At 43.3% G+C, this 26,997-nt stretch overlaps 1 protein-coding gene and 1 pseudogene across 6 annotated transcripts; both read left to right on the forward strand.

Annotated features, from left to right (window-relative positions):
* The first annotated feature begins 1,252 nt into the window (after positions 1 to 1,252).
* MDC1 (mediator of DNA damage checkpoint 1) lies at positions 1,253 to 24,204 on the forward strand. Of its 6 annotated transcripts, none has more exons than XM_037843015.1 (15): positions 1,253 to 1,429; positions 6,708 to 6,846; positions 7,284 to 7,664; positions 7,751 to 7,826; positions 8,109 to 9,577; positions 9,714 to 9,779; positions 9,933 to 10,025; positions 10,417 to 11,205; positions 11,316 to 11,359; positions 16,038 to 18,134; positions 18,218 to 18,337; positions 18,469 to 18,651; positions 18,872 to 18,997; positions 19,111 to 19,221; positions 23,979 to 24,204. In XM_037843015.1, the coding sequence occupies exons 2-15, from the start codon at positions 6,711 to 6,713 to the stop codon at positions 24,144 to 24,146; spliced, it is 5,859 nt and encodes a 1,952-aa protein (XP_037698943.1). In that variant the 5' UTR covers positions 1,253 to 1,429; positions 6,708 to 6,710; the 3' UTR covers positions 24,147 to 24,204. The 6 variants fall into 6 exon arrangements, with proteins under 6 accessions (XP_037698943.1, XP_037698946.1, XP_037698947.1 ...); XM_037843018.1 differs by having other exon boundaries at positions 9,936 to 10,025; XM_037843019.1 differs by having other exon boundaries at positions 1,256 to 1,429; positions 10,417 to 10,638.
* On the forward strand, positions 2,357 to 4,533 carry LOC119539470 (annotated as a pseudogene).
* Positions 24,205 to 26,997: the final 2,793 nt, after the last annotated feature.

The following is a 26,997-nucleotide window of genomic DNA, read 5'->3' on the forward strand; positions in this document are numbered from 1 at the left end:
TTTAAGAGCCCCAGAATTGGGGGGTGGGGTGGGGGTGGGGGTTTGGTAAGTAGAAATTGGGTGGGATCAAGTCACAGAGGTTTGCTTTTTGTTCCTGAATAGTCAGTCATTTGGTGGATACTAAGTGTCCACCAAACCAGAAGCTAGAGATACAAAAAGATTAAGAACTAGCTCCCTGACTTCCATGACCTCACAGTTTGGTGATAGGTGAATAAACATAGTAACAATAGAGTGTGTGAAGCAAGGTCGTCATTGTTAGTCCACATTTGATTTAACACACATTTCTCAAGTCACCTTCTAAATAACAAAATATCAAGTGTGTAAGACCCTCCCTCCATCTACTCACTTAAGAGAGAGTGTTTTATGTTTTAGGGTATTATCACAACGAAAGTCATTATTTTGTGGCAGTGGAGAGAGCTCAGAAACTTAGAGGTTTGTTTCAAATTTGTCTCTACCTTACGTTAGCTATAGGAACCTAGGCAAGTCATTTAACCAGAGTTTATATTCCCTCATTTGTTAAAATCTACTTTTGCCTCTTGGATTATGTGGTCAGAATTAAAAGAGGTAACTAATGTGAAAATTATACGCATTTCAAAGAGCTGCTATTCTTTTCATGTCAGCTTGAGATACTGAAATAACTGATTTTATTATCCTCCCCCCAAGCCTTAAAAGGTGCGGACAGATCTCGGTCACCCTTTTAAGACGGTTAGCATAACAATTATCTCTGTTCGCCTAAGGATCTGTGCTTTAGGAAAATGACCTCAAAATGTCCGTCAGGGATGTATTCCCAGGAAGAAATGACATGACTTGTGCACAACAAGCCAAATCAGAAGGAAACGAAATTCCATTGCTATGTGAAGTCCTCAAGCGCCACGCCTACGGCCTGTTCGTACTGCAGCCTGTAGCCACGACTGCAACCCGCAACCCATTTCTCATGAGTCAGCAGACACCATGTCTGGGAGGACCGAGGAAGGGCGCTCTGGCCGCACCAAACGCGTCGAGCGATGTCTATCGTACAGCCCCTCTATCTGCCGCGGGCAGCAGGCGCCAAACTCTGTGATCGCGGCTTAGAAATCTGCGCGGGAAGTAGGCGGTGGGCGGTGAAGCGGCGGTGGGTCGTCCCCTTTGGAGCTGCCCAATCAAGGTGCGCTGTTCTGTGCGCGCAGAGCAACCTGCTACTACCGTCTCGCGAAACAGATCTCAGTGTCCTGAGGGAAGTCGCCTCTTTGAGCTGTCAGGGGGCGGAGCTGGACGGGGGAGGGGCTTGATTTGCCCCTCCGCGCGGGAGGCTTCAGCAATCAGCGTGCAGTTGAGCTCTGAAGGACGGTAGCAGGAGCCAATCAGCGAATCGGCTCCTTCCCGGCACCCGCACTCGCGCCACACGGGTCGCGGCCGTTACTGGCGGCGCGCGCGCGGGGACTCAAAGTAGGTGAGTTCTTGGGGGCCTTGTCCACAGCTCCCCGGCTGCCATCTTGACTCCCTCGGAGGGTGGGAGGGGCGTGCCTTAGGGGCGACTGGGCAGGGGCAACTCGGAAGTTTGCTTCTGGGATTGTCATGATTATGCGCACCTGACGCCCCGCCCCGAGTTTAGGTACGAAGACGCAGGGAGACGTTGGATCCTGAGGGAACCCACTGGTGTAAGGATCAAAGATGGTGGCCCTTGGGTTGGAGTTAGGGTTGTGGGGACCCGCTGAGTTGGCCATCATAAGGTCGGAGTTAAACACTTTCTCCATGGAGGTGTTCTGCTTTACCTACTTGTCACCAGTCAACAGTTTCCGTCTAGGGTGTCCTCTTTCTAAGTTACCTCCACGTGCTATTTTGAGTTTCCATTACCTTTCATTTGTTTTCATCAGTAGGCTCAGTGATGTAACTGTAGGAGGGCAGGGTTTGTGGTCCTGCCCGCCAGGGGTGTGTGCAGGCAGAAATGGAAAGTCATGGTTGCAGTGTGATGAGAAGTGTTAGAATAGGCACGAGTTCATTGACCCCTGTGGAAAACCCAGGATACACCAGGAGCCCCAGAAAGGCTTTGCTGAGGAAGCAACATTTGAACTGAATCTTGAAGGATAGCTAGGAGTCGAACCAGAAAACTACGAGTAAAGGGCCAGAGGCAAGATAGGCTAAAGCATGCAGGTGTGAGGAGATGTGGAGACAGTGTGCTCAGAGATAGGGGAGAAGGCCCATGTGGTGGAACTATAGACCATTGGAGCAGGAGGGTTGGTGCATTGGAAGACGTGAGGTTCATTCAGATCATGGAGGGTCTTGCTAAGGAGTTTAGATTTTATTTTGTTCTGTGGGCATGGAAAGCCTTCAAAGGATGTTAAACAGAGGTGAGACGTTGTCTCGGTGATACTGGGCAAGTTCCTTAACCCATCATTGCTGCAGTTTCTTTTATCTGAAAAATGGGAGCTAATACCTACCTTAGAGTATTTTTGTGCAGATTAAGTGAATCAATCAATATAAAGTAATTAAAACAGCACTTTGCATAAAGCAAGCATCTGTGTATGTCAGTGGTTATTGTGATTCTTTGCATTTTGTCTGATCACACTGAATCTGTATGGTAAAGTATAAAAAGTATGGGTTTTGGCAGCCAGAAGCATATTTATTCTTATCCTACCCACTTACTTTCTGTGTTATCCTGAGCACATTATTTAATACTTTTAGCCTCAGTTTCCAAAACGCCTGCCTCAAATGGCAATTATGCCTGACATATAACACAATGCCTGGCATGTAGTTGATGCTCAGCAAAGGTTTGTTCCTTTTCAAACTGGGTTGCAACCCAAGAGTAAATAGTGAAATCAATTTGGTGGGTTGCAAATCAGCGTTTAAAAGACAGAATTTAAGAAAAATAGAAAAAAAAATCAGTGTATTGCACATAGTAAGCTTAAGCATTCTTTGTCAAAACCTTACTTTTATAAATAAGTACGTATGTTTAAATATATCTGTGTACTGGGAACCATATGGTATTTATTTTTTAATCTTTGTTATAAAAAATATTTGAGAGGGTGTGCGGGCTCCTTCAGGGGACGTGGAGGGGACAGGGCCAGCGCAGTAGGCGCGGACGCAGCGGGAGCGATGTTCCTGGCGCGCAGCATCGCTGCGGATCACAAGGATCTCATCCACGATGTGTCTTTCGACTTCCACGGGCGGCGGATGGCGACCTGCTCCAGTGACCAGAGCGTCAGGGTCCCCTGGGATAAAAGTGAAAGTGGAGATTGGCATTGTTCTGCTAGCTGGAAGACACATAGTAGCTGTGTTTGGAGAGTGGCGTGTGATGTGGGCCCATCCTGAGTTTGGAAAAGTTTTGGCTTCCTGTTCCTTTGATGAACCGCGGCTATTTGGGAGGAAATAGTAGGAGAATCGAACTACAGACTGCGAGGACAGAGTCACTGGGTGAAGAGAACAACTTTGGTGAATACGGAATTACCGATGTGAAATTTGCTCCCCAGCATATGGGTCTTATGTTGGCAACCTGTTCAGCGGATGGTATGGTAAGCATATACGAGGTGCCCGACGTGACGAACCTCAGTCAGTGGTCTCTGCAGCATGAAATTTCATGTAAGCTCAGCTGTAGTTGTATTTCCTGGAACCCTTCAAGCTCCCGTGCTCATTCTCCCATGATACCTGTAGAAAGTGATGACAGTGGTCCCAATGCAATGGCCAAGGTGCAGATTTTTGAATATAATGAAAACACCAGGAAATATGCAAAAGCAAAAACTCTTGTGACCGTCACTGATCCTGTGCGTGATATTGCGTTTACTCCGAATTTGGGAAGGTCTTTCCATATTCCGGCTATAGCCACCAAAGATATGAGAATTTTTACTCTAAAACCTGTGAGGAAAAAACTGACTTCCTCTGGTGGGCCAACAAAATTTGAAATCCATGTAGTGGCTCAGTTTAATAATCATAATTCTCAGGTCTGGAGAGTGAGTTGGAATATAACAGGAACAGTCCTAGCATCTTCAGGAAATGATGGCTGTGTGAGATTGTGGAACGCCAATTACATGGACAGCTGGAAGTGCACTGGTATCCTGAAAGGTAACGGGAGCCCAGTCAGTGGGAGTTCCCAGCAGGGAAACCCAAACCCTACCCTAGGCTCAGACGTTCCAAATCTACAAAATTCATTACATGACACTTCTGCTGGCAGAAAGCACAGCTGAGGGCAAGCTAATGGATAACGTTGCTGTTTCCTGTGTGTCGCATGCACAGGGGAATGGAGAGCGAGCTCCTTTTCCCCTTCCCTAGTGACGTTTGACCTCTCCCAAGTTACACCAGCAGCCTGCTTAGTACTAAATGCAGTCCAAAAGGCCTTTAAAAAATCATGTCTTTCATTTTTTTTGTACTAGCCAGTTTATTGACACTATTTGAAACTTTTGAAATATAAATGGAGAGGCTTTTTGTTGGAACATTGTCACCAAAAGTTTTTTGAAATATTCCTAAACTAACAGGTTTAAATATGAAAAGGATATTACCCTTATAAGTAGTTGGGAGGAGGGAAAATATCACTTGATTCCCATTGGAGAATATAGGCTTGTTTCTTTTGTTTCCTAAAACAGTAAGCTAAAAAGATGAATTTTTATAGTTTTAGTTTAAAGACTGAATAAATAATTTTCATAAGAGTGTTTTGAGTGCTAATTTGTTTACCTTTTGTAGAATTGGTTTATATGTCATATTATTCAGTACAACTCTAATTTCTTTGTAATACTTAAAAAATATTAGTAAAGGAGTGAAAGAAATAGTAGTAGTAGTAAAATGAAAGTAACTTTACAGTTTGTAGCAAAGTTAAGCATTTGGTATTGCTTCATTTATAATTTGGTAGTAAAATGAAAACACCTTTGTAAGTTTTCAATTAGTATTCACTAAAGAGATAAATGTTTGTGATAATGTGCTTGTATATTTTTATGGTGTGATTCCATGGCTTAAGGTTTCCTCCCCAAGTCAAAATTTGGAAACATACTATAATATGAAAAGCAGTTAAAATTTTGCTAAAATTGTGCATGCAAATGGACTTCAACCATTGATGTTGCAGGATTTTCTTAACTTAGTTAGCTGTTTCCATTAATTCATATCCTCTAGAGCTCTGACCTTGATGACAAAGCTGTAAATTTTCAAGTTTGCTAAAATATATACTATGGGTAAGTGATAAAATGGCAGAAGACTAACAATATGACATTTCTTTTGAGCCCTGTTACTTATGAAAATTCTGTAGTTATTCTCAAGTTTTTGCAGAACTGCACAGTATGTTCAGTGGTTATATTTTTTCAACAGTATGTTGCAATAGCTAGCCATACTATGTGAAGTGTATTTGAATTGGTTCTCGGTATCATGTATGCAGAAGAAAAAGGTGTGTCTTCTGCTACAAATGAAAGCACTGTACAAAAGAGCTTATAAGATGTGTGCATTTACAGGATACCATCAGATATGTTTCTGACAAATTAGAAAATATTTTAAATATATAAAATAATATCTTTATTTGTAAAATTAATGCTGATCCCTTAGAAACAATTTAAGTTTAATGGATTATATTTCTTTCAAGTTTCTACACTTGCTTATGCAATCTTGACTTGAGTAAGGGTCTTGATTTTTGCTATTATGTTCTGTTAGTTTTGGCATGAGTATACTAAACTTTTTATTTCTAGCATGTGTTTTCTCCTTTTTGGTTCTCTTTGTATTTACTACTTTTCTCTTTTTCTTCTGTTTTTTCTTTTTCTTTTGTTTTTTTCCTGTTGTTGTTGCGCTTTCGTTCCCGTCTTCCTTGTTTCAGGTATTTCTTCCCCTCTCTGGATTCTCCAATGGCTGGATCGCGATGGTCCAGTTCTGCCCAGCTCCCTCCTCCGCTTCTGGTAGAGCACTCTTGTGATGCTGCCACTGCACTGCCAGCCTCCCGCATCCTCACCCTCGCAAATATCTCTCTCAGACTCTTAACCCCATACCTGAGAAGGAAGGGGTTTAAAACCCTGATTTCACCCTTCATAGGCCTTATCCACATGCTTGTAAATGCATTCATTTCTGGCTTCTTTTTGTTTTTCTTTGTTTTCTTTCAGCAGATTTTTCTGATTTAGGGTCTGTCTTGCATGTATTACAACCAGAGCACAGTATTTGGAACCTAAATGTGTTTGTGCTTCTGCATCAAAGGAATATTTATTTCATTGGTTGATAGCCTTTGATGAAATAAGAGGTGGACAAGCAACATTAACTGTGAAAGTGACACTCAGTAGCTGACTTCAACGTGCTTGTTCTGTAAATTTTATTTTGAATCGTTATCATGGTCCTAAGTTTCTTATGCTTTGTTATCTGGCTAATGTGAAAGTAACATCATTATGACATTCACTCTGCCTTTGATACATATTAAGAATGATTTTAAATTTTATAGGCACATGTTGCAACTGATTAATATATCAAATAAATCATTCCTGTGTATAAAGCAGCACAACATAATATGGACTGTTTGATCTTTTTTTTTTTTTTAAAGGAAATTGCCTTTCACTTCTTGGAATGTAAAGCTTTTGCAATTATCATCCTAGGTTTAATAAAATCTATTTAAAAAAATATTTGTTAAACACTTCAGAAGGATATTAAGAGAATGAGTGACAGAAAAAGAAGCAACAGTTTCCATAATTATCAAGTTTTAGCTCCAGTTATCAATTTCCTCTCTGATATTGTGTGTGTGAAGCGACGATGAGAATGATGATAATGTGTTTCCTTCCCAGGTCATGGAAGATACGCAGGTTATTGACTGGGAGGCTGACGAAGAGGAGGAAGCAGAGAGACCCAGTGAATCCTTGGGGTGTAACTTGGAGCCCCTAGGGAGACTGCATATCTTCAGCAGTGTCCATGGACCAGAAAAAGGTCAGGGGGTATTGGGTATTGAAGTGTTGGTATAAGTCTTTTTATTTTCATGGGGAGGTATCTGGAGGGTTGCAAGAAACTTACATATATTTCAAGGAAACTTGAATTTTTTTTTGTTTTTTTACCAGAAATGGAGAAGGCGGGGCTAATTGAGTTGATTGTTTCAGTCTAGTGCCCGAGACTCAGTGGGGGCGATTTTACTTTGGTGGGAGAAGATGAAGAGATTCAAATTAAAATCCAGTGTGGATGGATGGGGTATTGTATATGAATAATACACTGCTTTTACTCTTCAAAGCCTAGATGTTCTGGGGCCTTTTATTTTTCTAATGCAAGTGGGGGCCTTAAGTGAGTAGGGGAAAGCCTAACAGGAAGATTTTCCTAGGAACAGACAGGCCAGGACTCTGGTCTTGGAACCTATCTACCTCTCTGATTCTTAGATTTCCCGCTATACCTTGGGAAGAATGTGGTAGGCCGAATGCCTGACTGCTCTGTGGCCCTGCCTTTTCCGTCCATCTCCAAACAACATGCAGTGATTGAAATCTTGGCCTTGGACAAGGCACCTGTCCTCCACGATTGTGGGAGCCTCAATGGTACTCAAATCGTCAGGCCTCCTAAGGTCCTGAGCCCTGGGGTGAGTCATCGTCTGAGGGACCAGGAGCTGATTCTCTTTGCTGACCTACCCTGCCAGTACCATCACCTGGATGTCCCCCCGCCTTTGGTCTCCCGAGCTCCCCTAACTGTAGAGGAGACGCCCAGGGTACAGGCAGGAACTCGACCCCAGGGGCTTCTGTTGGCTGAGGACTCAGAGGAGGAAGTAGGTAAGTTTGTGGTGTTGGGAGGATGGGTGAGGAGAGGGGTATGGGGAGTGTAAAATTGTCAGCTTGCTCCTTTTTACACTTGACAGATCTTCTTTCTGAAAGTTGTGTGGTGAAAGAATCAAGGTCTGTCTCCTCCCCTTTGGCAACAGTTGTGCCGGAAAGGTGAGTGCCAAAGGGCCAGAAACCTGTGTTTTCGAAAGGAGGAGGAGCCAGGGACTGGTAGATTGAATCTCTAACAGATAATTATTGGGGCTCAGAAACTGTACATTTTCATTCACTCAGCTGAATTATTATTGCACACCTCTGGTGCCAAGTGGAGTACTTATTGCTGGAGATAGAAAAACAAACAGACTACCTTGTGTCTGTCTTCAAGGAGCTTACGGTTGAATGGAGTATCCCTTCCTGGGAAATAGATTTTATTGAATCTTTCTCTTCTCTTCATAGTGATGAAGAAGGGGCTTCCCCTGCCCCAGATGGCCCTGGGCCACCTTTTGCCTTTAACTTGGAGAGTGACACAGATGAAGAATGTGAGCAGCCAGCATCAGGGGAGGCCTCCTCAGCTGCCAGAAGAGGTGCCACTGCAGAAGCTGATGGAGTTGCAACTGAACTTCACCTTGAGAAGAATCAGCCTTCGGCAAAGGAGGTGGACAATGAAACAAAAGTAGAGAGTGCTACAGGGAATGTGGTGCTTCCAGTAGGGGTGATTCTGAAGAGAAACCAACCCATAAAGGAGGACAGTGACACAGATGTGGATGATGACAACAAACTTCCAGGGAGATCAGCCGAGGTCCATTTGGAAAGGAACCAGCCTTCTGCCTTCACAGACAGTGATACAGATGTGGAAGAAGAGGGGATCCCAGCAACCCCAGCCATGGTTCCTGTGAAAAAGAGGCAAATTTTCCGTGGAGTTGGCATGGAGAGTCTTGGGGTGCCTGCTTTGGCACATCTGCAAGAGAGCCAGGCTAGTCGTGATATAGATGTGGAGAAGGGTGAGGCTCCACTGGCTGTCCCTCTGGAGAGAAGCCAGCCCCCTGTGGTGATCAACAGCGATACAGATGACGAGGAAGAAATCTCAGCAGCGCTCGCTTTGTCGCTTCTTAAAGAGAGCCGAATTGTTACAAGGAACAGAGATATAGACGTGGGAGAAGGCAGGGCCCAACCTGTGGTCCTTCTGGAGGAAAGCCAAACCTCTGCTGGGAGAGACAGTGACACGGATATGGAGGAGGAGGGGCTCCCAGTGGAAAAGAGACATCTCCCCAAGGGTCACACAGACAAAGATGGAGTCCTTGTTATAGCACATTCAGAAAAGAGCCAACCTCCCCTTGGGGACAGTGATATGGATGTGGTAGAAAAGGACTTACCTGGGATCCAGCTGGAGAGAAGACAAACCTCCACCATGGTGGACATCAACACAGTAGTGGAGGAGGAAGTCCCACCAGGGCCAGCTGTTACACATCTAGAGAAGCATCAGGTGCCTGAGGAGGGGACAAATCAAACAGATGTGGAAGCAGAGGGGAACCCTGCAAAGCTGCCTGTGGTACATCTAGAGGAAGCCCAGCTTCCTCCAGACTGTGAAATGGATGCAGAGGAGAGCATGTCCTTAGCAGACTCAGCAGTGGCAGATGTAAGAAAGCTCCAGCTTCCGGCAGAAGGAGATGCCGGGACAGAGTGGGCTGCAGCTGTTCTCGAACGGGAGAGAGCTCTTGAAGCAGGGGCCCAGGGTGGGTCCCTTGTGACACAAGTGGAGCAGGAGCTTCTCCCTGTCTCAAGGGAGAACCTAACAGATTTGGTGGTGGGAACAAGCACTTCTGGGGAACCCATCCAGCCACATAGAGAGGGAGCCCAGACCCCTACAGAAAGGGAGAGAGAACCACATGTGCATGGGTCCAAGGACTCTGAAGACAACCAAGATGGTAAGTGGTAGCCTTTCTTCCTCTCTTGACCCCTAATAAAAGAACGGTTGTAGGAATTGGGGAGACAATAGCAGAGATGAAGTAAGGAGTTAGGGTCAGTAAGATTTTCTTTTTTCCTTTATTCTTCCTTCATCAGATTCTGAAGATCTGGACCTACAAGCTACCCAGTGCTTTGTGGAGAGAGAGAATCAGAGCCTGGAATGTGAGGACGTCAATATTGGTTGTGTACTGGTACCAGTGGGAGTCTGATAATTCTTGAAGGGAATGAAGGCTGGAGTGGGGAGGGTGGGAAACCAGAGATGGAACCCTAGGGTTCTCTGGAGGAGCTGTGCTTAGGCCATCTTTTCTTGTGTAGCAGTCCAGGACATGGAGGATGAACCCACCCAGGCCTTCCGGATTACTCTACCCCAAGAAGCTGGCCCTTCCTGTTGCAGCTTCTATACCTCTGGTACAAGGAACTCTCCCCTTCTCTGTGTCCCCAACATTGCATCCATTCTTATTATCTCCCTCTACATGTTTCTTTCATATTCCTTGACTTTTGCTGATATTTCTCCATCTTATCAGGAAAACAAATGCCATATTGAGTCAGACCCATAGACCAACTAGTTTAGCATGCTTTCTTAAAGGGTTCCTAAGGAGGCTTTTATATGAGGGTATGGTCTTACTTTTTGAGACCAACATTAGATGTTAGAGCTATTACTCTTATTCCTTTAATAACCCATTTGGATTTATCATTCATGAATTTATCTTAATCCTTTCTCAATGTGTTATGTTTTAACCTATCCCTACCTCATTTTCCTTCTTTCTCACTCTTTTTCTTTGTGACTTTCTACTTTCAGGTGCCCTGGATGAGCCTTGGGAGGTCTTGGCTACACAGCCATTCTGTCTGAGAGAGGCAGAGGCCTCTGAAACCCAGCACATTGCCACCCACCTTGAGGCCCATGGAACCAGCCCCTCTCCACCCAGGGCAACTCCACAAGACCAACAGCCAGAGAGCCCAGTTCACACAGAGCCATTGGGGATTCAAATCAGAGGAGCACATACTATGGAGAAAGACATGGGTACACCAAGAAAAACAGCAGAGAGGGTGCCCTCTGAGAGAGAGCCACTGGAGAAGAAAACTAAGAAAGTGCCACCAGAAGGGGAAAGAGAAAGAGAAGATATGATAGGAGAGGGAGAATTAACTGGGGGGATACAGGAAAGAGAACAAAAACAGCTCTTAGTTAGAGATTCTCAGAGACAAGAGTCAGATAAAAACATGAAAGGTGCAAATATGGAAAGGGACATGGGGAGTTTGAAGGTAGAAAGTGAGATATCCAAGGAAATACGGGAGAGAGAAATAGAGGCACACACCCTTGGAAGAGAAATACTTGAGAGAGAAGCAGAGAAGGAGAGTGAGCCAGCTGTGTTAGAAGTAAAGATACCCAAAGTGATACTGGAGAAAGGCACACAGAGAGAGGAGACGGAGGGAGGGAGCCAGGACCAGGAAGGGCAGGCCTCCTTTCCAACAGTAGAGCCTGGAGTGGGGGTGGGGGCCCTTCAGGGACTGGCTTCAGCCCCAGTAACTTCTGGGAGCCAGTCAGGTGGAGGAACGGTAGTCCCAGTAGGCACCAGGAGGCAGCAGAGAGGTAAGTGAGAGCCAAAGGGAGCCCAAGGTGTACAAGCCCCCCATTGCTAATCAATTCCTAAGCAACTGACTCATAGAACTCAACCACCCTTGTCTTTGCTTCCTGTCTAGGCAACTCGAACTGCAAAATGCCACCTGCTCGGAAGACTTCCTGGGTGAGAGCTGCTTTCTCCGCACATTCTCGGTTTTCTTCTATTACAACCATACTTAGTTTTCTTCTATCCCTTTACCCTTGGTACCCATTGTTTTCCATATCTCTTTTCCAAGTTTTATTTTCCTCTACCTGATTCAGAAAGGGAAGTCCCTTTCTTCTTCTTCTTTTAATTTTTATTGTGGTAATATAAGTACAACATAACATTTCCCATTTTAACCACTTTCAGCTATACAATTCAGTAGTGTTAATTACACTTATAAATTTGTGCCACCATCACCACCATCCATTACAAACCTTTCCATCACTCCAAACAGAAACTCCATACCCATTAAGCCTTAGCTCCCCATTCCCTACCCCCATCCCTGCCCCTGGTATCCTGTAATCTACCTTCTGTGTCTGCAAATCTGCATACTCTCACACAAATGAGACCACACAATATTTGTCCTTCTGTGTCTGGCTTATTTCACTCAACTCAGTGTCCCTAAGGTTCATCCATGTTGCTGTATGAATCAGAACTTCACCCCCTTCCATGGTTGAATAATATTGTTGGCCTGTATATACCCCAGTCTGTTCATCTGTTCATCCATTGACGGACACCTCAGCTTCCATCACACCCCAGCCATTGTGAACAATGCTGCACACTATCAGTACACAGATATCTGTCCAAGTCCTTGCCTTCGGTTCCTTTGGGTATACACCTAGAAATGGGACTGCTGGGTCATATGACAACTCCACACCCAACTTTCTGAGGAACCACAGCAGCCACCACTCTCCACAGCAGCTGACCCACTCCACATTCCCTTCAACAATGCACAAGGGCCCCCATCTCTCCACATCCTTACCAACACTTGCTATTCTCCGTTTCTGTGAAAATAACCATCCTAGTGAGTGTGAAGTGGGTGGTACCCCATCATGGCCTGATTTGTGTCTCCCAAATGGCCAGTGATGTTGAGCATCCTTCATGTGCTCATTGGCCACCTGTCCATCTCCTTGGAGAAATGTCCTGTCAATTCCTTAGCCCATTTTTTAATTGGGTTGTTTGTCTTTTTTTATTGAGTTGTGGGAGTTTTTTGTGTTTTTTTGCCCCCCCCCCCCGCCGTATTCTGAGTATTAAACCATTACTGAACTCTTAGATCTATGGTTTCCAAATATTTTCTCCCATTCTATAGTTTTCTCACTTTCTTGTTAATGTCCTTTGATGTACAAAAGTTTTGAGTTTTGAAGAGGTCCAATTTATCTATTTTTTCTTTTGATGATCATGCTTTTGTTATAAAATCTATGAATCCACTGCCTAATATAAGGTCCTGAAGATATTCCTCAAGAATTTCTTCTAGGAGTTTTATATTTTTGGTTCTTAGGTTTTTGATCCATTTTGAGTTAATTTTTGTATATGGTATGAGGTAGTGATCCTCTTTCATTCTTTTGCATGTGGATATCCAGTTTTCTTAGCATCATTTGTTGAAGAGACTATTCTTTCCCCATTGAGTGGACTTGGCACTAACAAAAATTTATCAGTACACAAAAGTTTTTAATCTTGAGGAATTCCCATTTATCTATTTTTTTCTTTTACTGCTCATGTTTTGGTAAAAACTCTAAGAAACCAGTGCCTAATACAAGGTCCTATAGATGTTTCCCTATGTTTTCTTCTAGGAGTGTTATAGGTTTAGCCCTTAAATTTAGGTCTTTGATCCATGTTGAGTTAATTTTTGTATATGATGTGAGGTAGGGTCCACTTTCATTCTTTTGCATATGGTTATCTAGTTCTCTCAGCACCATTTGGTGAAGAGATTATTCTTTCCCCATTGAGTGGGCTTGGCACCCTTGTCAAAAATCAACTGGTCATAGATTTGAGGGTTTACTTCTGAATTATTGGTTCAATTCCACTGATCTGTATGTCTGTACTTGTGAAGTAACATACTGTTTTGATTATTATAGCTTTGTAATAATTATTTTTTTATTTTTTTAATTATTCATAATAAGTTTTTAAAATCTGGAAGTATTATTCCTCCAACCTTTTTCTTCCTTTTCAAGATGGTTTTGGCTCCTCAGGGCTCCTTGCCCTTCCATATGAATTTGATAATTGGCCTTTCTATTTCTGTAAAAATAGAATTCTATTTTCTGCAAAAATAGAAAAAAATTGATTGGGTTTACATTGAATATCTAAATAACTTTGAGTAGAACAGACTCTTCGCAATATTTAGTCTTCCAATCCACGAACATGGAAGGTCCTTCATTGTATTTAGGTCCTTTTTACTTTCTTTCAGCAGTGTTTTGTAGTTTTCCATTTACCTTTATGTCCTTGGTTAAATTTATTCCTAGATATTTGATTCTTATAGTTGTTATTGTGAATGGAATTGTTTTCTTGATTTCCTTTTTGGATTGTTCATTACTAGTGTATACAAACACCAGTGATTTTTTTGGATTGATCTTGTACCAAGCCACTTTCCTGAACTGGTTTATTAGCTCTAGAAGCTTTGTTGTGAATTTTTTGGGATTTTTCTCCATATAGCATCATTTCACCTGCAAATAGGGAAAGTTTTACTTCTTCTTTTCCAATTTGGATGCCTTTTCTTTTTTTCTTGCCTAGTTGCTGTGGCTAGAATTTCCACTACAATGTAGGATAGCAGTGGTGAAAATGGGAATCTTTTCTTGTTATTGATCTTAGGGGAAAGCTTACAGTCTTTCACCATTGAGTATGGTTAACTGTTAGTTTTTCAGATATGCCCTTTATTGTGTTGAAGAAGCTTCCTTCTAGTCCTAGTTTTCTAAATGTTTTTATCAGGAAGCAGTACTAGATTTTGTCAAATGCTTTCTCTGCATCAATTGGAGATGATCTTTTGTTTTTCCCCTCTCATTCTATTAATGTGTTACATTGATTAATTTTCTTATGTTGAACCACCGTTGCATTTCTGGGATTAAATCCCACTTGATTATGGTGTATAGTCCTTTTAATGTACTGTTGGATACAGTTTGCTAGTGTTTTTTGAGGAATTGTGCATCTCTATTCTTAATGGATATTAGTTTGTAATTTTCTTTCCTTCTGATATCTTTATCTGGCCTTGGTATTAGGGTGATACTGGCCTCACAGAATGTTAGGAAGCATTCCCTCCTTTTCAATTTTTTGAAAGAGTTGGAGCAGGATTGGTGTTAATTCTGCTTTGAATAGTTGGTAAAATTCACCAATGAAGCCATCTGGATCTGGACTTTTCTTTTTTGAGAGGTTTTTGATTACTGATTGAATCTCTTTACTTGTTATTGGTCTCTTGATGTCTTCTGTTTTTTCTTGAATCAGTTTAGGTTTCTGGGAATTTGTCCATTTCATCTAGGTTATCTAATTCATTGGTATGCAGTTGTTCATTGTATCTTCTTCTTCTATTTTTTTTTTTTTTTTTCATTTGTGTCGTTGCATGTAGGAGTATATTGTTTCTTTTTATTGCTGAGTTCACTACATAGATATACCACAGTTTGCTGATGGACTCTTGGGTTGTTTTCTGTTTTGGGCTATTTTGAATAAAGCTGCTTTGCACTGCCATACAAGTCCTTATGTGGACGGAAACCAAGGCTCAGAGAGGTTAAATTCTTACCCAAGTCCACACAAACAGTGAAAGCTGGAGATGGGATTCTAACCCAGGTTTGTCTCACTGTAGAGTCTGTGTTTTTACTTCTTCATTGGGGTGTCTTTGCCCCACAGCTCTTTGGGGCCAGTGAGTGTAGGGACAAATGGGCCTCTGAACTCAGTGACCTGTCAGTTCATAACTGCATTATAGCTTAGTACAGTAGTTAGTATTCATAATGATAGCTCTGAGTCATCAAGAAAAGGTGGCATTAAAACTGTCTTGAAAAGGGACAAAAGTTTATAAGATATTTTTAGAGATATTTCTAGCCAAGGTCATCACAGTAAAAGCAAGCAAACAAACATACAAAAAGTTTTGCTACTTAAAGCTCTGGTTGTCTGTCATAGTATTTTCTTATAATCATTTTTATTTCTGTGTGGTTGGTAGTAATGTTCCCTTTTGCATTTCTGATTTTAGTTATTTGCATCCTCTTTTTTTGTCAGTCTAGCTATGTTTGTCAAATATATTGATCTTTTCGAAGAATCAACTTTTGGTTTCATTGATTTTCTCTATTTTTTTAATTCTCTATTTTATTTATCTCCACTCTAATCTTTACTATTTACTTCCTTCTGCTCACTGTTGGTTTAATTTAGTCTTCTCTTTCTAGTTCCTCCATGCATTACTGATTTGAGATCTTTCTTTTTTTATAATGTGTTTACAGCTACATACTTCCCTCTGAGCACTGCCTTTGCTGTATCCTGTAAGCTTTGTTATGCTGTATTCTTGTTTTTGTTCATTTTAAGATATTTCCTAATTTATCTTGTGATATCTTCATTGACCCATTGGTTAGTTAAGAAGCATCTTTCTTCTTGTTTCTTCCCTCTTTTTCTCACCCTCCTCTTCACCACCATCATCCATATGTGGAGAAAAACATATTGGCATTATAGAGAGAGGTCCATGGGAAAAAGGAGGTTTCCTCCCCCAGGAAGTTCTCAGTCTAATGGAAGACAGGTCACAGCAAGAGATAAGCCAGTGAGCACATATTGACCAGAAACATAGTATCCAAGGTTTATCTGTTTTTTCTTTATCTCTTCCCCATCTCACTTGCTTCTGTTTTCTCCCCAGGGTGATCAGAAATCCCCAGATGCCTATCTGCCTCCTTCAGTGCCTAAAGCCTCAGTCTCGCTCCCCAACCCCCCCAAGTCCCAAACCACCTCTCAGAGCCAAAAACATTCTGTTCCCCAGCCCCTTCTTTCTCCCTCTCCATTGTCTTTAGAGCCACCCATACCAAGGACCCGGCAACATGGGAGTCAGCAAGCTCCAGAGACTCCTATGTCCTCAGAGCTGGAGCCTCTCCGGACAGAACCTAAAGTCAGGCCCCGGGGTTCCTCCAGGATGACACCGTCTCCAGTTCCCTCTACTGCCCTTGAGCCCCGCTCTACCACACACCTCACATACCAGCCTATCAGCCCTGAGCCTGCATCTCAGGTCATTCGAGGCAGAACACGTAGGTCATCTGAAATGACACCTGTACCAGTTGTCCCCACAGCCATTGAGCTCCAGCCTTCCACCTCTACAGACCAGCCTGTCACCCCCGAGCCCAAATTACAGACAACTTGGGGCAGGACACATAGGTCCTCCGTCAAGACCCCTGAACCAGTGGAATCCACCACCCCTGATATCCAGCCTGTCACCCCCAGGCCCATATTACGGGGAACTCGGGGCAGGACACATAGGTCGTCTGTCAAGACCCCTGAACCAGTGGAATCCAGAGCCCCTCATCCTGAGCCTCCTACACCCACAGACCAGCCTGTCAACCCTGAGCCCATGTTACGGGCCACTCGGGGTAGGGCACGTAGGTCCTCTGTCAAAACCCCTGAACCAGTTATCCCCACAGCCCCTGAGCTCCAGCCTTCCACCTCCACAGACCAGCCTGTCAACCCCGAGCCCAGGTTACGGGCCACTCGGGGCAGGGCACGTAGGTCCTCTGTCAAAACCCCTGAACCAGTTATCCCCACAGCCCCTGAGCTCCAGCCTTCCACCTCCACAGACCAGCCTGTCAACCCTGAGCCCATATTACGGGCAACTCGGGGCAGGACACATAGGTCCACTGTCAAGACCCCTGAACCAGTGGAATCAGCAGTCCCTCATCTCAAGCCTCCTACCTCCACAGACCAGCCTGTCAACCCTGAGCCCAGGTTACGGGCCACTCGGGGCAGGGCACATAGGTCCTCTGTCAAAACCCCTGAAACAGTTATCCCCACAGCCCCTGAGCTCCAGCCTTCCACCTCCACAGACCAGCCTGTCAACCCTGAGCCCATGTTACGGGCCACTCGGGGCAGGGCACGTAGGTCCTCTGTCAAAACCCCTGAACCAGTTATCCCCACAGCCTCTGAGCCCCAGCCTTCCACCTCCACAGACCAGCCTGTCAACCCTGAGCCCGTATTACGGGCAACTCGGGGCAGGACACATAGGTCCACTGTCAAGACCCCTGAACCAGTGGAATCGACAGTCTCTCATCTCAAGCCTCCTACCCCCACAGACCAGCCTGTCACTCCTGAGCCCATGTTACAGGCTACTCGAGGCAGGGCACGTAGGTCCTCTGTCAAGACCCCCGAACCAGTTGTCCCCACAGCCCCTGAGCTCCATCCTTCCACCTCCACAGACCAGCCTGTCACCCCTGAGTCTATAGCTCAAGGTGGTCAGAACAGGACACTAAGGTCTTCCTCAATAAATGCTCTGCCAGTGCCTACCACCCCTGAATTCCAGCCTCCTGTCCCCACAGACCAGCCTATTCCCCCTGAGCCTGTCCCTCAAGCCAGTTGCAGCAGGAGACAGAGGACCACTAAGAAGCATGGGTCCCTCACTGCTCCCATTGTCAATGAACCTTGTTCCATACCTGAATCTAAATCCTGTTCTTCAAGGAGCCAAAGACGAGGAGCAGTGAGAGCAACTGAGTCCTTTATGACCATTCCTGAACCTTCCTTTCCCCAGCTTCTTGAGGCACCCCCTCATGCTCTCCCGATCCAAAAGGTGGAGGTAACAGGCATATCTGGGTCTACCCCAGAGTCCCAGCCTAAGGCCTCTCGAAACCGCAAGAGGCCCCTAGTTATCACAGATTCATCCCCACTTCAAAAACAGTCCCAAAGAAGGGAAGGCCCCCAGAAGGCAGAGTCCCTCAAGAAAGAGGAAGAAACTGCAGAGAGGCCAAGAAAGGAAGAGGTGAGGAGAGGGCTGGGGTCATGAAGCTAGGAAAAAGGGCTTGGGGGCTCAGAAACTCCCACCCAGATCTTTCTCAATCCCAGGATGCAGTGGTTCCAGGACTGGGCAAGAGAAAGAGAGGTCAAGCAGAAGAGGAGCCCAAGGAAACACTGAGTCACAACCTCCGAAGGATCAAAACTGACCAAGAACCCACAGTCCCCCGAGTAAGAGGAAAGGGGCATGGGGCTTTGTGTGGGGTGGAGACATGGGAGGATGGGAGGGGACTTGGCAGGGTTTTAGAGGTAGGTGCTGGTGGCACGGACTGCTGTGACCAGCTCAGGCTACCCTTCCACAGGTGCTCTTCACAGGCGTGGTGGATGCCCGAGGAGAGCGGGCTGTGCTGGCTCTGGGTGGGAGCCTGGCTGGCTCAGTGACAGAGGCTTCACACCTAGTCACTGATCGAATTCGCCGGACTGTCAAGTTTCTGTGTGCCCTGGGGCGGGGAATCCCCATCCTCACTCTGGACTGGCTGCACCAGGTGAGCGGCCAGGAGATGACTACAGACCAATAAAGATAGTGACAGGGGAAGACTGTGCACATAGCACTCTAGAAAGCAGTGCTGGGGGGAAAAGGTGGAGTGGGGGGAGGCAAGGGAGGGTTAGTGGGGCAAAATATTTTGTGAGTTAATAAAAATGCTAGGCAGAATTGCTGGGCAAGGGGCTAGGCTGAGCTAGGATGCTGACTGCTCCCATTCTTAGTCCCGCAAGGCTGGTTGCTTCTTACCCCCTGAAGAATATGTGGTGACTGATCCTGAGCAGGAGAGGAACTTTGGCTTCAGCCTTCGGGATGCCCTGAGCCGGGCTCGGGAGCGAAGGCTGCTGGAGGTGAGGTGCCATCTTCTGCCCCAAGCTCCAACCCTCCCTCCAGAGGTCTCCCTGAAGTCCATGCCCTCTCTGTGCATCTACATCTGCCGTTTCCACCATTTTCCTCTTCTCAGGGCTATGAGATTCATGTGACCCCCGGAGTCCAGCCACCGCCACCTCAGATGGGAGAGATCATCAGCTGCTGTGGGGGCACTGTGCTCCCCAGCATGCCCCGCTCCTACAAGGTATGGCTGGTGGGTTTGGGCCTGGTAAGGTCGCACTTAAAGAAGTGGCTAGAATAGGAAAAGGTTGGAGCGAGAAATGAAGGTACAGGTGGAAACATACACTAGGGAGAGGGTTTGGGGAAGACTGAAGGTGTAGAAGAAGGGGATGGGAGATAAGAGAAGATGTCTGCTGATACCAAGAGGACTTATTTTTATTTCTATTTTGTGTTTTTAAAGTTTTCAAGTATACATAAAAGTAGAAGAATACAATGCAATGAACACCCATTGTTCTAGTTTGCTAATGCTGCTGGAATGCAAAACACCAGAAATGTATTGACTTTTATAAAAGGGAGTTCATTTGGTTACACAGTTACAGTCTTAAGGCCATAAAGTGAACAGGGTAACACGTCAGCAATCAGGTACCTTCACTGGAGGATGGCCAATGGTGTCCAGAAAACCTCTGTTAGCTGGGAAGGCACATGGCTGGCATCTGCTCCAGAGTTCTGGTTTCAAAACGTCTTTCTCCCAGGATGTTCCTCTCTAGGCTTCAGCTTCTCTCCAACATGTCACTTTCAGTTGCTCTTGGGGCATTTGTCCTCTCTTAGCTTCTCTGGAGCAAAAGTCTGCTTTCAAATGCCATCTCCAAAATGTCTCTGTAAGCTTCAGCTCCTCTCTCAGCTTCCATGCATTCTTCAAAGTGTTCCTCTTGGCTGTAGCAAGCTTGCTCCTTCTGTCTGAGCTTATATAGTGCTCCAGTAAACTAATCAATGGCCATGCTGAATGGGCGGGGCCACACCTCTATGGAAATTGTGTAGTGAAAGATCTCGCCCACAGTTGAGTGATCACATCTCCACGGAAACATCCAATCAAAAGTCTCTAACCCGGAGGCGGGGCAAGATGGCAGACTGGTGAGCTGTATCTTTGATAAGGCCCCCAAAGTCACCGAACTGAGCCATAATGGTCTTTTCAACAAATGGGGCTGGGAGAGTTGGATATCCATATCCAAAAGAATGAAAGAGGACCCCTACCTCACCCCCTACACAAAAATTAACTCAAAATGGACCAAAGATCTCAATATAAAAGAAAGTACCATTAAACTCCTAGAAGATAATGTAGGAAAACATCTCCAAGACCTTGTATTAGGAGGCCACTTCCTAGACTTTACACCCAAAGCACAAGCAACAAAAGAGAAAATAGATAAATGGGAACTCCTCAAGCTTAGAAGTTTCTGCACCTCAAAGGAATTTCTCAAAAAGGTAAAGAGGCAGCCAACTCAATGGGAAAAAATTTTTGGAAACCATGTATCTGACAAAAGACTGATATCTTGCATATACAAAGAAATCCTACAACTCAATGACAATAGTACAGACAGCCCAATTATAAAATGGGCAAAAGATATGAAAAGACAGTTCTCTGAAGAGGAAATACAAATGGCCAAGAAACACATGAAAAAATGTTCAGCTTCACTAGCTATTAGAGAGATGCAAATTAAGACCACAATGAGATACCATCTAACACCGGTTAGAATGGCTGCCATTAAACAAACAGGAAACTACAAATGCTGGAGGGGATGTGGAGAAATTGGAACTCTTATTCATTGTTGGTGGGACTGTATAATGGTTCAGCCACTCTGGAAGTCAGTCTGGCAGTTCCTTAGAAAACTAGAGATAGAGCTACCATTCGATCCAGCGATTGCACTTCTCGGGATATACCCGGAAGATCGGAAAGCAGTGACACGAACAGATATCTGCACACCAATGTTCATAGCAGCATTATTCACAATTGCCAAGAGATGGAAACAACCCAAATGTCCATCAACAGATGAGTGGACAAATAAAATGTGGTATATACACACGATGGAATACTACGCGGCAGTAAGAAGGAACGATCTGGTGAAACATATGACAACATGGATGAACCTTGAAGACATAATGCTGAGCGAAATAAGCCAGGCACAAAAAGAGAAATATTATATGCTACCACGAATGTGAACTTTGAAAAATGTAAAACAAATGGTTTATAATGTAGAATGTAGGGGAACTAGCAGTAGAGAGCAATTAAGGAAGGGGGAACAATAATCCAAGAAGAACAGATAAGCTATTTAACGTTCTGGGGATGCCCAGAAATGACTATGGTCTGTTAATTTCTGATGGATGTAGTAGGAACAAGTTCACTGAAATGTTGCTATAGTATGTAACTTTCTTGGGGTAAAGTAGGAACATGTTGGAAGTTAAGCAGTTATCTTAGGTTAGTTGTCTTTTTCTTACTCCCTTGCTATGGTCTCTTTGAAATGTTCTTTTATTGTATGTTTGTTTTCTTTTTAACTTTTTTTTTCATACAGTTGATTTGAAAAAAGAAGGGAAAGTTAAAAAAAAAAAAAAAAAGAAAAAAAGACAAACAAGGAAAAAAAAAAAAAAAAAAAAAACGATGTAGTGCCCCCTTGAGGAGCCTGTGGAGAATGCAGGGGTATTCGCCTACGCCACCTCCATGGTTGCTAACATGACCACAGACATAGGGGACTGGTGGTTTGATGGGTTGAGCCCTCTACCATAAGTTTTACCCTTGGGAAGACGGTTGCTGCAAAGGAGAGGCTAGGCCTCCCTGTATTTGTGCCTAAGAGTCTCCTCCTGAATGCCCCTTTGTTGCTCAGATGTGGCCCTCTCTCTCTGGCTAAGCCAACTTGAAAGGTGAAATCACTGCCCTCCCCCCTACGTGGGATCAGACACCCAGGGAAGTGAATCTCCCTGGCAACGTGGAATATGACTCCCGGGGAGGAATGTAGACCCGGCATCGTGGGATGGAGAACATCTTGACCAAAAGGGGGATGTGAAAGGAAATGAAATAAGCTTCAGTGGCAGAGAGATTCCAAAATGAGCCGAGAGATCACTCTGGTGGGCACTCTTACGCACACTTTAGACAACCTTTTTTAGGTTCTAAAGAATTGGGGTAGCTGGTGGTGGATACCTGAAACTATTAAACTACAACCCAGAACCCATGAATCTCGAAGACAGTTGTATAAAAATGTAGCTTATGAGGGGTGACAGTGGGATTGGGAATGCCATAAGGACCAAACTCCACTTTGTCTAGTTTATGGATCGATGTGTAGAAAAGTAGGGGAAGCAAACAAACAGACAAAGGTACCTAGTGCTCTTTTTTACTTCAATTGCTCTTTTTCACTCTAATTATTATTCTTGTTATTTTTGTGTGTGTGCTAATGAAGGTGTCAGGGATTGAATTAGGTGATGAATGTACAACTATGTAATGGTACTGTAAACAATCGAAAGTACAATTTGTTTTGTATGACTGCGTGGTATGTGAATGTATCTCAATAAAATGATGATTAAAAAAAAAAAAAAAAAAAAAAAGTCTCTAACCCAATCAACACCAATACCTTTCCTGCCCACACAAGACTGTATCAAAGATAATGGCGTTTTGGAGGGCATAATACATCCAAACCAGCACACCCATATACCAGTCAACCAGATTCAACAGTTATTTAAGTTTTTCCCCATTTACTCCATCTATCCCTTTTATCTTTTTCTTTCATTTTCTATGCTGAAGTATTTTAAAGCAAGTCACAGATATCATTTTTTTTTTCTTACATTATCACAATGCCATTTTTGACCCCTAGCAAAATTAACAGTAGTTTCTTGGTCATCATCTCTTACTCATTCCATTAATAAAATTTCTCCAGTTGTCTAGAAGAAAAAAGAGTTGCCCTTTTTTTAAAATGCAATTTTATTGAGATATATTCACATACCATACAATCCATCCAAAGTATACAATCAGTGGCTCACAGTATCATCATATAGTTGTGCATTCATCAACAAAATCAATTTTAGAACATTTTCATTACTCCAAAATAAAGAAAAAAATAAACATCCAAAACATCCCTTCCACTTTTTCCCCCCATACTCTAGGTAAAGGGAGAATCAGTCCCAAGGTTTTCACAATCACATGGTCACACAATAAAAGCCATATAGTTATTCAGTTACCATCATGAGTCATGTCTACTGGATTACAATTCAACAGATTCAGGTATTTCCTTCTAGCTATTCTAATAGAAGCTAAAAAGGATATCTGTGTAATGCGTAAGAACAACCTCCAGAATGACCTCTCAACGCTATTTGTAATCTCTTAGCCACTGAAACTTTATTTTGTTTCATTTCTCTTCCCTCTTTTGGTCAAGAAGGCTTTATCAATCCCATGATGCCAGGGCCAGGCTCATCCCTGGGAATCATATCTCATGTTGTCAGGGAGACTTATACCCCTGGGAATCATGCCCCATGTAGTACGGAGGGTAGTGAGTTTATTTGCAAAGTTTAAAATGTCTTTTTAAAGGTGTTGTTCAAATCAGGATCCAAACAAGATCCTCACTTTTCTGCAATTGTTATATCTCTTAATTCTCCTTCACTCTAAAGCAGTACCTCCCAAACCCCCAGCCTTTTTTATGCCATTGACATCCTGCTGAAAGTAGGTCAGTTGTGCTGAGAATGTTCCACAGTCTGGATTTTTCTCTTTGCTACCTTGTATCATTTATGTTGCTTCTCTGTCATCTGTACTTCCTGTAAATTGTGATTAACATTAAAAGCTTGAATAAATTGAGGTTCAATTTTTTTTGGCAAGAATACTTCATAGATGGTGCAGTGTGCTGCCTATGGCTTCATATCAGGAGACACTATTTTAGTGATGCCAAGACTGATTTGTGTGTCCTGACCTTATTTCTAGGATTCATTTTCACACTCAACTTTCTGAATTTGCTCTTTGTCTTTCCTCAGCCTCACAGAGTTGTGATCACATGCCCTCAGGACTTCCCTCGATGCTCCATTCCATTTCGGGTTGGACTGCCCCTCCTCTCACCTGAGTTCCTGCTGACAGGAGTGCTGAAGCAGGAAGCCAAGCCAGAGGCCTTCATCCTCTCTTCTTTGGAAATGTCATCCACCTGAAAACTCAGTGCCCTTTTTCCTCCGAGACCAATAAATAAAGTATTAGAAAATATTTGAAGAAAGAATTCAAGGCTTTAGAAAGCATTGGGGTATACTGATATGCATCGTCAGGGAGCATGGGTGGGGCCAGAAAGGCTTAGGAGTAAATGGAAAGATAGGGGGATACGGGGCCACAGGTTTTCTAAAATGGCACTTAATAATTCTGTGCCCAGATATCTTAAATGGCTGCTCATCTTTAGCTGGACTGATCTAATTATTGCTCTGTGACACAAAAGGTGCACTGCCTCCCATTTGAAAACTGTATGTCTTCTTTTTTTACTGGGATTCTTACTCATCCTCCAAAAGTAGAAACAACTTTGGCCTCAGGAACTTGAAGGGATGCTTGGAGTAAGTAGGTCTGAGAATGGAGTTATGGAATGCTACTGAAGTATTTTCCTCTCCTGGCCCCACCTGGCTAGAAGCATCCTGTAGTTTTGACTTTCAGCCAAGTCTCTGTAATTTTCTGGCCTGCATTTCCAGTATTTATAAAATAAGAGCTTAGGCTTGGCCTCTGTGATAAATAAATATTCATTCTGTGCCTTATGGTCTATTGCAGGTTTTTAAAATACCTGGTTCTTGAGAAACAAACTTAAAAAAAGAGAGTTATGGACTTGTACATATATTTTTAACATTATCTTCTATTTAGGCAAGTTTCTGAAATTTAAATTTTAAAAGTTGGTTGATTACGAGAGGATGTGGAGAAATTGGAACCTTTGTACACTGTTCGTAGGATTGTAAAATGTTTCATCTGCTGTGGAAAATAGTTTGGTGGTTCCTCCAGAAGTTAAACATAGAATTACCATATGAGCCAGCAATTCCATTCCATTCCATATACCCCAAAGAACTGAAAACAGGTACTCAAATACTTTACATGAATGCTCATAGCAGCACTATTCACAGTAGCCAAAAGGTGAAAACAAATACATGTTCATCAGCAGATGAATGGATAAATTGTGGTGTATCTATACAATGGAATATTATTCAGCCATAAAAAGGAATAACATTGATAAATGCTACAACATGGATAAACCTCAAAAACATGCTAAGTAAAGGAAAATAGAAAAGGTCACATATTGTATGAAGCCATTTATATAAGATAGGCAGAATATGTCAACCCCCAGAGACAGCAGATTAGTAGTTGCCAGGGGTTGGGGCGAGAGGAGAATGGAAAGTGACTGCTTAATGGGTACAGGGTTTTGTTTTGGGGTGATGAAAATGTTTTGGAACTTGATAGCAATTGTGGTTGCACAACATTGTGAATGTACTAAATGCCTCTGAATTACTCACTTCAAAATGGTGAATTTTGTATGTAAATTTCACTTTAATAAAAAATGGTTGATTAGTTTTGTGCACTTTACTGCATGTAAGTTACACTTAAGTTTGGAAAGCTGATGTAGTAGAAACAGCAAGAGCTTTGCCAAGCACTGTGCTGGCTTTTAAACATACCTAATCTCATAATATATATCTCAAGCACAGCCATTGTAGGTGTGGCCCATGGTTAGTCCCCTTGCACAACTCAACAGCCTTTGTGCTCTGCGAAAGTCCGTGTTCCTGAGGCCCGTGGGATTCCTATGGTACCTACTAGCACCATTTAGTACTCAGGTGCACTCCTACTTTGTAACTGGAACCATTTAAGTGCCCCAGTTTAAATTTCTAGAGAATAGGAATCTTGTCTTATACTTCCAATAAATCCTATAGCTTGTAGCATATCCATTTGTAAAAAGCTTCTCTATCAGTGAAGGTTGTGGCAGGAAACAGATGACTCAATCAAATTAGAGTAAAGTGGTTTATAAAGTTTTATTACAAAGAACTGGGCAGGGTGTAGGGAAATGACAAAGAATAGTTGAGCACTCCAGAGCTAGTTGCAGCAGAGCTATGACCACCCTAAGCCCAAAGGGAGGAGGGGAGGGAGCAGTTGGGTTGGGAAAGTGACCTCAATAGAAACTGTGACTTTCATGATCCATTCAGGATAATGTCTTGAGTGAATCTGGAGGGAAAACCTAAAATGCCTGGTGCAGTAGACAATAGTGTTGATTCAGAGGAGGGCAGGAGTACTGAGTCTAGGGGAGGGGAAGGAATGTCGAGTCTGGGATGCTGCTAGGGTATTTTCTCATCCCTTAACCCACATTGGTAGAAGCTTTAATATCTTGGGCAATTTATCTCTCTGGGCCTTTGTTTCTTCTATCTATAAGTTGAAGCTTAATGATATCTAAGGTCTCTCCTGTGGGAATTTACTTTGACTAGGGTGACTAGGTCCTTAGCTCCATGATCTTTAACCATTTGGAGAAAACCTTACTTTCACTTTGCTTTTTGGATGTAGGTGTTAGTCTGTAGGCATTACAAGCAGATCTATAGAGAATATGTTATGACAAAAGATCTTATGGCTTTGTGACTAATAACTGAAGACAAGCTAATGAGATTACAGGGAAAATCATAGTTAATTGTCACAAACTTGGTGGATAAAATTAACCTACTGCAAAGCTTACAACTTTAATGAACAGTTTTCTACCACAAATAATTTAAGGTATTTTGACTCTCATGGTTACAAGTCTTTGGAAGTATTAGAACAAATTTTTTAGTATTATAGAGAAATTATTTGCCATTCTTAGAAAGTGGAGGGGTAACAATTCAATTTTATAATAAGTTACAGAATAAGCATGAATTTATTTTATGGTTAAATAGTCACTTTTTTTTTTCTTGGCTCTAAGAATATGTAATAGGTGATTCAGAGGCTGGATTTTCAGACAGCATAGGTCAACAATCTTCCGTTCTCTCACTGTTCATTACTCAACTGCCAACTGAGGCTTGTAAC

Source organism: Choloepus didactylus, chromosome 7 (genome assembly GCF_015220235.1).
Source record: "Choloepus didactylus isolate mChoDid1 chromosome 7, mChoDid1.pri, whole genome shotgun sequence".
NCBI classification, from domain to species: Eukaryota; Metazoa; Chordata; class Mammalia; order Pilosa; family Megalonychidae; genus Choloepus; species Choloepus didactylus.

What these genes read in the sequence shown, in the direction of transcription:
- MDC1 (XM_037843015.1), top strand. Translation starts at nt 6,711, where the DNA reads ATGGAAGATACGCAGGTTATTGACTGGGAGGCTGACGAAGAGGAGGAA. An exon ending in TGTCCATGGACCAGAAAAAG is followed by an intron (nt 6,847 to 7,283) that starts GTCAGGGGGTAT and finishes TCTGATTCTTAG; the next exon opens with ATTTCCCGCTATACCTTGGG. An exon ending in GCAACAGTTGTGCCGGAAAG is followed by an intron (nt 7,827 to 8,108) that starts GTGAGTGCCAAA and finishes TTCTCTTCATAG; the next exon opens with TGATGAAGAAGGGGCTTCCC.